This window comes from Pogonomyrmex barbatus, unplaced genomic scaffold (genome assembly GCF_055798465.1).
Source record: "Pogonomyrmex barbatus isolate J1 unplaced genomic scaffold, ASM5579846v1 scaffold2, whole genome shotgun sequence".
Lineage (NCBI taxonomy): Eukaryota > Metazoa > Arthropoda > Insecta > Hymenoptera > Formicidae > Pogonomyrmex > Pogonomyrmex barbatus.
Genome location: NW_028297116.1, coordinates 24,896,502 through 24,909,796, shown reverse-complemented (window position 1 = coordinate 24,909,796; position 13,295 = coordinate 24,896,502). Strand labels below are relative to the sequence as shown.

The 13,295-nt window shown below is 49.3% G+C and overlaps 1 protein-coding gene across 1 annotated transcript; it reads left to right on the top strand.

Annotated features, from left to right (window-relative positions):
* Positions 1 to 10,121: 10,121 nt before the first annotated feature.
* On the top strand, positions 10,122 to 12,819 carry LOC148936829 (uncharacterized). The gene has a single exon (XM_089076424.1). The coding sequence runs from the start codon at positions 10,255 to 10,257 to the stop codon at positions 12,235 to 12,237; it is 1,983 nt and encodes a 660-aa protein (XP_088932550.1). The 5' UTR covers positions 10,122 to 10,254; the 3' UTR covers positions 12,238 to 12,819.
* Positions 12,820 to 13,295: the final 476 nt, after the last annotated feature.

The following is a 13,295-nucleotide window of genomic DNA, read 5'->3' as shown; positions in this document are numbered from 1 at the left end:
CGTGAACGTGCGTAGAGTTATTTCGATGGCTGCTTGCACCACAACGTTCTCCCAAGTTCCGTAGCCGTCCGTATATTGCGTGCCTGCGCAGCGACCATCAGTAAAGGCTTGTCCTGCCAGCGTTACGCTGCGATGGTTGGTGGCGTTATTTATTAGTCGGTCAACGCGGTGCCAATGGCCAAGGATCCGGTTTCGTGTATCTTTTGGCAGTTGTATGCTCCGATTTCCTTTACATATTGTTTTCGACCCTCGGTCACTATTGAGACATGTGAGTGCATTCCGCAGTAGTATATTGTTCGGTCGATCTTGACCTTGCACTGGTATGCAGAGATTGTCTCGTATTCGGCTGTCTGAAGTAGTTGTATATGAACAGATGTTTTGACTGGTTCGATATCTTCCACGTCGCAGTCTCCTACGTCAAGGAGGGAGAGAGTAGTAATGTTGAGTCCCGTTCCGCCACAGTCATATCCTGTGAGGCCGTAGACTGTTGCTGGTAAGAAGATGCAGGCGATGGTAACGATTATCAACATGTTGATTTGTCTGGGGTCCGTCGGTAACTGACTGAAGCAGCACACTCCTTACTCCTCGAAGTGCCGTCTGGTGGGGAGTCAGTTGTGGTGGGGCTCCGATTCCCCGGTCGCTTTAACTTATCTACGTGTACAACGCGCGTTTTTCCTGATTTTAACGCAATTCTTACATTATTGTTTTTGAAAATCTCTAATATTTCATGCGGGCCAGAATACTGGTCGGACAGTTTATTCTTCCTAGGTTCGTTAAGTAAATATATCTGATCGCCTATACAAAAATTTCTCTGCACTGTTCGCTTGTCGTAATATTTCTTAGATTTTATTTTAGCGTTTATTAAATTATGTCCATTGCCTGAGCCTCAGAAATTTTATTATATCCGTTAGGTAACGCGTATAACTTTCGTTTTCGTCGTCGTCTGGCGCCGGTTCGCTAGTAGGGGTTCTCGCCAACCTACCATAAACTAACTCATGGGGAATGAATAATGTCGTGTACGCTGGTGTTATATGAGAAGTTTACTAGCCTAAGATGACAGTCCCAGTCGCTGTGTTTATTCACGAATTGCTTTAAGTATTCCCATAGAACTTGATGGGATCGCTCGATGGAGCCGTTTGATTGCGGTTGGTACGCTGTGGTTTTGTAATGTTTTATCCGGAATTTCCGTGCAATATTTCGCATTAGATTATTAAGGAAATGTGTCCCCTGGTCTGTCAGTAGAGCTTTCGGGGCGCCGTGAATACATATGAACTCGTTCGTAAATGCTTCGGCTACGTCGATTACCGCGGGATTTCTTAAAGGAACAGCTATTGAATATTTTGTCAACAGATCTTGAATGATTAAAATATAAGAGTTTCCGGCGGAGGTTGTCAGCAACGGTCCCATGATATCCATAGAAATCTTATCGAACGCCCTATCGGGTGTATCCGTTAGAATCATTGGTTGTCTTGGTTTTATTCGGACTAGTTTCTTTATATGGCATTCCCGAGTTATTTATTACGTTCTGTATATCTCGTTTCATGCCGGGCCAGTGATATCGCGTTTTTAGTCGATTATACGTTTTAGTTATGCCTTTGTGTCCGCCCATTGCAGGGCGTGGCACTCTTTAATTATCTCGTCGCGGTTTTCGTTATCAGGTATACTGGTTGAGTTATTACAAATTGTGATTTTCGTTCCTTCGTCCCAGAAAATATCCCTGAGCATTCTATATATTGTTCGCCATTCTATCGTGCCTACATTTACAAATCGACAATGTCGCTAAGTCTAATTCTCGAGTTGCGTCAACTAACGAGCCTATTGTAGTTCGGAGGGCTTGCATCTCTGTTAGCGCGGAGATTCCCTTTCCTTGTTCAATTACCATGGCGATTATGTAACGTCTTTTGTCGCGTATTACTTTTACTTTTCCTATCGATAATTCATTCATGAAAGGATATCTGTTACTTTCTTTTAGATCGAGTACACCTTTGTCTAGGGGGTCACCGGTTTGTGAAACGAATATCGCCAAATTATCTTTTCTCCATGACAATCGTTCGTTTGTTTCATTTAGAAATCGTCTCTTAAGTTCGAAGGGGGTATTGACTCTGTCTACCAGCGGTTCGTTTTCAGAGTCGTCGTCGGAGCCTGTCTCGTCATGGTCGTCGTTGTCTGAATCTAGTTCCGTGCTCTCTTTATCGCTCAGTGGAATGTCGGCATGTGATCCGTTCGACTCTTGAGCGTTATCTTTGTTTATGTTACTGAAGAGGGTGTAACGTCAGGAGAGCCAACGTAAAAATTTCTTTTCCTTCCCCTTTTCCCACCTGCGCAGAAGCGCCACTATTCAAGCCAAAGTTGGCAACAACCGGCTCTCCTGCCGTTGACATATCGCGCGTTGCGCCTTACCGCCAGTGAATATACACTGTAATAAATATAAGTAATAAAATTAAATAATAATAATAAATAAATCACGCTAACAATGAACCTAAATAATTGTAAAATTATTAATACTACAATAAGGCTCGCGTTGCTGTTGCGCATCATCTCCAGTCAGCCGCGCGCTGATTGGCCGACCAACGACCATTATAGATATGTGCGTCTGGTCTAGCTTTATAGGCTATGACCGTCGCGAGCGCCACGTGCTTTGGCGTACCCACGCCATCCGCCATCTTGCGCCACGTGCTTTGGCGTACCCACGTCATCCGCCATCTTGCGCCACGTGCTTTGGCGTACCCACGCCATCCGCCATCTTGCGCCGCGTGCTTTGGCGTGCCCACGCCATCCGCCATCTTGCGCCACGTGCGTTGGCGTACCCACGCTACCGCCACGTTGCGCAACAGCGCCGCCGCAGGCACGCGTTACAACGCGCGGCCATGCTCGTTCACTCTTGTACGCGCCGTAGTACACATCGTGCGAGTGTCAATCCAAATCCAATCCCAATTCCAATTCTAATTTTAAGTCAATTCTATTTCGTCTCAATCTAGTTAAGTTAATTAAGTGATCATTTGTATTCTAAATTTTGTATTGCTCTAAATTTAACCAAGTGTTACGCGAGTGTAATTCGATTCATGAATATTTGAATATAGTAAGTACAGTGTATTCGCCACGTGTCATTCATTGCATCATCCTTCCTATCGCCGCGAGAAATCGGAAGTGTTCGCGAGGCTAAAGAGGCAACGGGCATTAACAACTCAAACCTTATTTTACCGAATAATTAGCAGTTAAAGCGAGAATTCCAATCGTTTCCGGGGGCAAGGTGTTGTGCGTTATCCGCATTTACCACGAAGGAAACATTGGACTTCGAGCACGCGGTAATTCTAATCTTTTAATTAAATACAATATACGCCTGGAGCCTCTGCCGAATGCCTAAAGCACGGAGGAATCGCGCGGGTCGTAACAACGCACTTCGGCGGCTTGAATACGACCTCCACGTGGCCGCGATTTACGATCATAACGCGATCATCGGCGAGGAAGTGAGTTACGACGGCGAGTACGAACTTCTCGTGCACGACCGCCTCTGGAGCGCCTTACCGGCCCCGTCCACCCCCGTAGCAGCTTACCAGGGAAGCAGTTTCGGACCACGCATCTCCCTCGAGGAGTATCTGCGCAGAGCGGACACCGAAAGGTAGGTGAAAATCATACATCAAGTTTTATTCCCGGTTGCTTTCGCGTTCCCATCTTGCATACGTTTCAGTAAAATATAGAGTATAAAGGAATTAGACGTGAATGAATATAAGAGTACTCGCGTTCAAGATTCTTTCGGGTTGCGTCACTCGTTTTGTTCGCGTCGACCGACCGTCGCATAGTTGCATCGCCCGACCGGAAGGGTTTTACGACCGACCCTTTTTTGCCGCCCTTGCCACTTTCTCCTAAGGCATGTAGGGTTTTGAGCCGGTTTATCGCTACGCACGGAAATATTCCAGTTTCGTAATATCATTTTAATATTGAATATTCGCCGCGTAATATTAATTCCCGTTAATGTGCCCGCCTTGCTTTCTCGAGCCACGAGATTCGCGCACTCACCCGGCCGCCGTATACAGATACCGTAGGAGCACGGTGCGTTGCCTTACCACGTTCGGATATCGACGCGTGGACGACGCTATCGCCGAGTTACTCCCTAATAGTGCCGAATATCTTTGCTTTCGATGTAAGGAGGAAATACCAGAGGGAACTCTTACGTATCGTCTTGAATTGGCCCACGCGTTCCAGTTCGGGTATACTTCCGCCCGGGATCATTGCGATTGCTGCCGCGCTAGTCTTGTAATAGTCCGCGACATTGAGCTCTGCCCTGACTGCACCGAAGTTTTTACTGTGTCTCTAGAAGTGCTCAGGGAATTAGGCAACGCTATAGAGAACATCTGCGGGCGATACTACCTCGACGAGACCAATCCCGCTCCCGACGGCATCCTATCGCGCCGGCTAACCAACTTCTCTGTTGCACTGATCCGCTTACAGTCTAATAATCGCCCAACGTCTGGTTAAACGCAACGTTAGCCGTGTAATTCACTGAAATTTCCTGAGGACTTAATAATTCGCCGCTGACATTATCGGAGGGGTTCCCGCGGATTTGAGCAGTATAATCAGGGTTTCGTACTCCTTAATTCCTTAATTCCTTAATTCTTCCGAACCGCTGTTGGCGATTTGCCGCTCGATCGCTGGCAGCGTCGCCGAGAGACGAGCGTATTCCCGCCTTGGTCCAGTGCCACGTGGCGATTTGCTTTGGCAATCTCGCCACCGCCTGCGACGTAACATATTTCTGGTGACAGCGGTGGGATACGTTAATCGGAGGAATCGAAAAATTTCGACACATCCTACCGACCCGCGTCATATTCGCGCTGTAGCTGTTTCTTATGCTTCGTACACCGGTAAAGGGCGAGAAAGAAACGAACATGACCACGCGCGCTCAAAAGGGAAAGCTCGCGAGCGACGACGCAGAGATGACCTCCGTAGACAGGCCGGGTGCCCCTAAAACTAAGTATACCGACAGCGAATTCGATGTCATGCAAGCCAACATGGCCAAGCGCGCCGCACAATTACAAGCCGACGCCGACGCATTACAACGGGAAAGAGAAGAAATTCGGGCGGAGAGCGCAGCGCTTCGAAGAGACCGCGCTGAAGCGGAACAGAGTCGAACCGCCGTGCGCGAGATGAATAATATGCTTGCTGCAATGCGCGCTGAATTGAATAACATTCGCCACGAAATCGAGACACGACGCGACCTACCACCGCGAAGCCCTAGCCTTCCCGCTGGGCAACGGTTCACGGAAACGCCCGCCCCTTTTGGCGAGCTGAATGAGTCGGGCACGGAACTCCCTCCCGCGCCGAAGATAACTTATCGCGAGGCGACCGAGTTCGTTCCAATTTTTGATGGTTATAACATCCCTTTGTCGAAATTCCTCGGAGCGTGCAGGCAAGCGCGCGACATCCTGCCGCCTCATTTCGAGAGACCCCTCACGCGTTTACTGGTAGCGAAATTGCGCGGCCACGCTCACTCAGCCGTCGCCGACGAACCGTGCGACACAGTGACACAACCGTCAGATTTATTAAATAGTGCCTTCGGCTCGATAAAAAGTGTTGCGCAATACCGCGGGGAATTGACCGCTGTGCACCTCAAATCGGGAGAGCATATGCTAGATTACATCGACCGCGTCAAGGAACTCCGAGCCTCCATAAGGGACGGAGAACGTCGGGCCCACGGTACGATAGATTCCGCGACGAACCGGGAGATAGACGAACTCACCGCTTCATGTTTCTGTGAGGGTCTGCCCACCCCACTACGTTTACAACTCAAACCGGAACATTTTTACCAGCCGTTCGAGGCATTTGCCGCCGCGAAGATTATAGCCAAGCGTGATGAGATAGAACGGCAGCGTTACGGAATGCCGCCCCGTCAAGGGCTGAGCCCAAACAAACAAACCCTCAGCGCAAACCGTCGTTTCCCCGAAACAGGTGCGGGGCCTAGCCTGCGCTACAGGCAGCCCGCACCGCCGGAACGACGACGCTCGCCGCCGCGACTCGACGCATACAGAGATCGCGATCGGAACTATGCACCGCGCTACCCCTCCGAGTGGGTTGAGCGCCGCGACGAAGTAAGATGAACTGCGCCGCTTTACGAGAAACGCGAATCGCCTAGATCGGGGGGAGGCGACAGAGGGCCGCGCGATTACGGATCGCAGCTTAACGATAAATGGTGCAGATATTGCAAAGATCGCGGCCATGAAATCGAGGAATGTCGGAAACGACAATATAATAACAGTCGCCTCAACGAACCGGGAAACGGTCGGGATCCGCCCCGTGGGTCGGACGCAGCGCGCGCGGATCCTCCAAGGAGTACGCGTCCGGTGAACGTCGTGGAGACGACCGAAGAAGCGTCAGGATCGCAATCTTAAATCCGCAAGAGTATTCACACGCCCCCACTATAACATTGTCCGCGCGTGGCTTAATCAAGGAAACTAATTTCATGGTCGACACAGGAGCGGCACCGAATCTAATAAAAGAGCGCTGCTTACATCCCGAGACTCCGGTATTCAAGCGCGATACAATATACCTGACTGGAATCACCGAAGGCAGGCTGGAAACTCTCGGGTCGGCTCGTATAGAATTTATGGGCCACAAGATAACCCTACACGTGGTACCTGACCATTTCCCCATCGTCCAGGAAGGAATCCTAGGATCAGAATTCCTGCGCGATAACGCCAAAATCGATTTCGGGCGAAAACAGATAGAGTGGCAAGGAATACGCCTGCCTTTTGCCCGACGGGAAACTATCGTAATACCAGGTCGCTGCCGCGCCACGTTTTGTATGAACGTCGCGAACCCAGAAATAGCAGTCGGTTATATCCCGCGACTTAGAGTCTGCGATGGGGTATACCTCGGCGAAGCGGTCGTGACTAATCGCAACGGAAGGGCATATTCGCAAATAATCAACTCGACCGAATCCGATAAAGAAATCGCCATTCCTACTATCCAACTCAAGGAGATCGAATCAATCTCACGGGACCTCCCTAGGGAAGAGTCCTCTCTTAATTGCGGGGTTATAGGAAGTAGAATCCAGGAAGTAGAATCGAATTCAGAAAGAATCTCAGCGATTCGAACGCTCCTTCGTTTAGAGCACCTCAGTCAGGTGGAGACAGAGCATGTCGGTAGGCTCATCGAAAAAAACCCAGATCTTTTCCAGCTCCCTTCCGATCACCTCGGGTACACAGACGCTACTGCTCACGCGATTACGACGACGGATAACCAACCCGTCAATACAAAGCAGTATCGATTCCCGCCTATACACAAAGAGGAAATTACTAAGCAAGTAAACGAGCTACTAAAAAACGACGTAATCTGTCCCTCCAATTCCCCGTACAATTCCCCTCTGTGGATTGTTCCTAAGAAACCGGATTCGAAAGGTAATAAACGATGGCGCATGGTCATAGATTACAGAGCGCTCAACGAGAAAACAATAGGCGACGCGTACCCCCTCCCCAACATAACCGAAATCCTAGATCAACTGGGAAGCGCGAAATATTTTAGCATTTTCGATCTAGCGTCGGGTTTCCATCAAATACCGATGCATAAGTCGGACGCGCCGAAAACGGCTTTCTCCACGCCTTTCGGGCACTATGAATTTAAACGCATGCCGTTCGGGTTAAAAAACGCCTCGGCGACCTTTCAGCGACTTATGGATCAGGTGTTGAGCGGCCTCCAAGGAACCGAGGTATTCGTGTACCTCGACGATATTGTGGTATATGCTAGCTCACTGCGAGAGCATGAAATAAAATTTAATAAGCTGGCCGAAAGATTGAGAGACGCGAAGCTCCGCCTCCAGCCTGACAAATGCGAATTTCTGCGGAAAGAGGTCACATATCTGGGCCACGTAATCGGAGAAGACGGGGTGAAGCCTGACCCGAAAAAAATTCACGCCGTTGAAAATTTTCCGCGCCCCCATACCGCGAAAAACATTAAACAATTTCTCGGACTCGCGAGTTACTATCGGAGATTCATACCGAACTTCTCGAAAACAGCTAAACCTCTGACGGACTTATTAAAAAAGGAGGTACCGTTCGGATGGGGCGATCCACAGGAAAACGCGTTCGCGCAGCTTAAACACGCCCTATGCACGGAACCCCTTCTCCAATATCCCGACTTTTCTCAACAATTCGTCGTAACTACAGACGCCTCCAAGTTCGCGATCGGCGGAATCCTCAGTCAGGGACCGCTTGGCAAGGATCTCCCTATCGCATACGCGTCCCGATTACTAAACCCGCCGGAACAGAACTACTCCACGATCGAAAAGGAATTGCTCGCTATAGTTTATTGCGTAAATTACTTTAGACCATATTTATACGGAAGAAGATTCCAGCTCGTCACCGACCACAAACCCTTGACATGGTTGCATTCGGTTAAGGACCCCACGTCACGATTAGTCAGATGGCGATTAAAATTAGCCGAATACGAATACGAAGTTATGTATCGAGCCGGCAAAACTAATGTAAACGCAGACGCGCTGTCACGAAACCCCGCTTTTCCCGTCCTTCCCCTCGAGAGCACATCGAATATCGCGAGACGGAACGATAGCGAGCCCGAGGAAGATTCGTCAACCGACGACGATACCGAAATCCGCCCCCACGTCGTCACTTCCGACGAGGACCTCGACAGTGACACCAGCGAAGAATCTCTATTTAACGCGAATAACGCTCCGTTTCAATTCCATCACGCGAAAGTGAAGGAAATCGTAGATAACTTTACGAGTAGAAGCGACAACCTGGTGGTATTCGTGAGCGTCCAAGGTGAACCTTGCGATTTAGGGGCTCGGATGCTCAGCCAACAGGGACTACTGCCTAAATTGCGGGACGTCATGCTGAACAGGGCAAACGTCACGCAAAGCGGCAAACGGCGAATTATTGCATTGCCGATTGAAGTAAATGTCTCCGCGATAACCACGCTAGAAAGTATTAGAGAGGCCGTGGTGTCACTACTCGACGTCACGAACGAACTCGACATACGGTCCATATCTGTCTGCAAGGGGGATGCGAGTGGAGTACCGTGGAGGAAAATAGAAAAGGTTATTCGCGACGCATTTTGGAACCAAGATATAGAAATATCGATATGCGGTAATAAAATCACTGTTCCACCCCCCGAAGATAGAATCCGCTTGATCGAGGAATATCACGCGTCCGCAATAGGAGGCCATAAAGGCATAAACAAAACATGCGCGCGCCTCAAATCGCGGTACAATTGGCCTAGACTGAAGAAAGAAGTAACGCGGTTCATAAATAATTGCGAAGGCTGCCAGTTAAAAAAATTGGTTAGAGTAAAGACCCGACAGCCCATGATTCTAACGGATACACCCGACAAAGCGTTTGATAAGATATCTATGGATATCATGGGGCCGCTCCCCACCACTCGCAAGGACCACTCGTACATATTTACTATACAAGATCTCTTGACGAAGTATTCACTAGCTATCCCCCTCAAGGGGATCTCGGCTATCGACGTGGCCGACGCTTTCGTAAACGAATTCATTTGCGTGCATGGTGCCCCGCGAGCGGTACTAACGGACCAAGGGTCTCATTTTCTAAATTCTTTAATGCGCAACATAGCTCGCAAATTCAGAATTAAACAGTGTAAGACCACTGCGTACCACCCTCAGTCCAATGGCTCCGTGGAGCGCTCGCACCATGTACTTTGGGAGTACTTGAAACAATTTGTCAATGACCACCACGATTGGGACGAATATCTAAAATTAGCTAGTTTTTCTTACAACACGAGCGTACATGAGGGAACGAAGTTCACCCCTCACGAATTGGTCTACGGGAGCGTCGCGCGTACTCCCGAAAGCGATCCCTTCCCCGAGGACGAGCGCGACGAAAGCTACGCTGGCTACTTACTCGAACTAAATGCGAAAATAAGCGAATCCCAGAGAGCCGCGCGTCGTAACCTGAATGCTGCGAAGGTTAGATCAAAGCGATACTATGATAAAAGGGTTAAGGCATGCAACTTTGAAGCGGGAGACCAGGTGTACATGCTTAAAGAACCTGTGAGAAATAAACTAAGTCCACAATACACCGGTCCCTACAAAATAGCGGACGTGCTAAGTAATAATAATGTTAAATTAGAGATAAGGCCAGGTAAATTGCGTACTATCCATATGGACAAACTGAAGAAGGCGGGGAATCGGAGCCCCACCACACGCCGTGCCCCACCACAACCAGAGCCGGGGGCGAGCGAGCAACCAAGCGGCAGTCGACACACGTCACCCCTTGAAGAAACATGGAGCCACAACGAATCTTAACGCTTTTACTGTTCCCGACGCTCAGCTTTGGCTTGACGGGCTATGACTGCGGAGGCAGCGGACTCAATATCACAACCTTGTCGCTGCTGGACGTCGGCGCCTGTAATGTCGAGGATATGGAGCCAGCGAGCACGGAGACGTACGTACAACTCATGCAGAGTTCCGATTTCGAGAGCTTGCCAATAATTCAATGCCGAATTGAAATCGACCGGACCATATACTACTGCGGCATGCACTCACACATATCAATTGTATCCGACGGTCGAAAGGTGTACATCAAAGAGATCGGCTGGCAAACCTGCCAGAAAATCCACGAGACTGGAACTCTCGCGCTGGGAACCGCCTTCGTGGATAGATTGATTGTAAACGCCACGAATCATAGGAGCGTCACTATGGCTGGACAAACGCACGCTGACGGCCGTTGTTCCGGAACGCAGTACACGGACGGATTCGGAGCATGGGAGAGCGTGGTAGTACAAGCATCCTTAAAGGTGGTATTGAGGACGTTTGAAGCACCATTCAAACGGTCAGCGAACTCATTAAATCTGCCATCTGGAACGCGCTGCCCCGTGCAACTGGGGAGCTGCGCCGATTTCGACGGTACGGAAACCTTCTGGAAAACACCGTCCGACGACAGCTGCCACTTCAACCAGTACGATATACTTTACGAGGGTATGGCCATAAAACTGTCGCCGAAGCCCAAACAAACTGCCCCAGTGGTATATACAGTGACCACCGGAGATACAACGTTCGCCTTGACAAAAACGACGGAATTCAACCTATGTGGCTATCGACTTTTCCAGACCGAGCACCCAAAGCTTGTTATATTGGAAACACAGCGAGGACGCACGTTCAAATCTAAGTCACAGATCTCAGTTAACAACTTAGATATATTCTCCTATGTGAATTCGAAATTCGTTTACGTGGAGAAACACGTGAAAACGCAACTTACCAGGCTTTACCACGACATTATGGAGCAGAAATGTGCATTAGAGCGTCAGATCCTCCAGAATGCGCTCTCATTGGCAACTATAGCCCCAGACGAAATGGCCTTCCGGATAATGAAAGCCCCTGGATACACGGCGGTCACAGCCGGAGAAGTCATCCATATTGTCCAATGCGTCCCAGTAGAATGCAAGCTGCGACATACCGAAGAGTGTTACAACGAGTTGCCAGTTACCTACCGCAATTCGTCACACTTTTTATTGCCACGCACCAGAATTCTGACCAGGACAGGAACACACAAAGACTGCAACGAGTTGCTTCCTGGCATGTACAAACTACACGGCAGTTGGTACCGAGTAGGCCTGAAGCCGATCGAGTCGCTTCCTCCGCCGACGATCCAGCCGCTTTCTACCCCCACGTGGAAATACGTCAGTCCGGACGCACTCGCCACCAGTGGAATCTACTCCGCGGACGATCTGAACCGACTGCGAGACCACATAATGTTCCCAGTCGAAAAGCCGTCTATGCTGAATACAATAGCGCGAGGGGCCTTAGGACAGGACGTCCCGAGCGGGAGTATTTCCTTGATGAATCTTCTCGACGAAAAGTCTTTAGATCGGATCGCTGAAAGCACAGGGAAGCGATTATGGCAAGGATTTATTACGTTTGGCTCGGCCAGCGCAGGAGTCTTGGCGTTATTCGTGATAGCCAGACTGATCAAGTTGGTGATCGATACAATCATCCACGGATACGCGTTGCACAGAATATACGGATGGAGCCTTCATATATTGGGAGCAGTATGGTCGTCGGTCACTAACCTTTTGCTGCATATGGGTAACCCAGCAACAAAAACCGACTCGCCTAGCAGGGAACGCCTCATGCCAATAGCTCAGAGCTCGACAGAAGACACACCGACGGCGCCCGAAATCGCCCCTAGTGCCGAAAAGGAAAAGTTTAGTGAGCATGTGCGGTCATACAGTGAACTCCAAAAATACTTACGCGAGGACGTAGTATAGAGACAAATAAGTGCGATAACTAATTACAAGCGTTAGAATATAAGACGAATAAACATAAGTAAAATAATTGTAGCTCAAACCTTCTGCAACTCAACCTCTAGTAGAGCAGGGGAAATGCACGGCACCTGGCCCTGCATTTCTTCTTAGGGGGGGAGGTGTAACGTCAGGAGAGCCAACGTAAAAATTTCTTTTCCTTCCCCTTTTCCCACCTGCGCAGAAGCGCCACTATTCAAGCCAAAGTTGGCAACAACCGGCTCTCCTGCCGTTGACATATCGCGCGTTGCGCCTTACCGCCAGTGAATATACACTGTAATAAATATAAGTAATAAAATTAAATAATAATAATAAATAAATCACGCTAACAATGAACCTAAATAATTGTAAAATTATTAATACTACAATAAGGCTCGCGTTGCTGTTGCGCATCATCTCCAGTCAGCCGCGCGCTGATTGGCCGACCAACGACCATTATAGATATGTGCGTCTGGTCTAGCTTTATAGGCTATGACCGTCGCGAGCGCCACGTGCTTTGGCGTACCCACGCCATCCGCCATCTTGCGCCACGTGCTTTGGCGTACCCACGTCATCCGCCATCTTGCGCCACGTGCTTTGGCGTACCCACGCCATCCGCCATCTTGCGCCGCGTGCTTTGGCGTGCCCACGCCATCCGCCATCTTGCGCCACGTGCGTTGGCGTACCCACGCTACCGCCACGTTGCGCAACAGCGCCGCCGCAGGCACGCGTTACAACGCGCGGCCATGCTCGTTCACTCTTGTACGCGCCGTAGTACACATCGTGCGAGTGTCAATCCAAATCCAATCCCAATTCCAATTCTAATTTTAAGTCAATTCTATTTCGTCTCAATCTAGTTAAGTTAATTAAGTGATCATTTGTATTCTAAATTTTGTATTGCTCTAAATTTAACCAAGTGTTACGCGAGTGTAATTCGATTCATGAATATTTGAATATAGTAAGTACAGTGTATTCGCCACGTGTCATTCATTGCATCATCCTTCCTATCGCCGCGAGAAATCGGAAGTGTTCGCGAGGCTAAAGAG

Bases quoted from the DNA above. Each gene is read 5' to 3' on its own strand.
- LOC148936829 (XM_089076424.1), top strand. From the start codon at position 10,255: ATGGAGCCACAACGAATCTTAACGCTTTTACTGTTCCCGACGCTCAGC.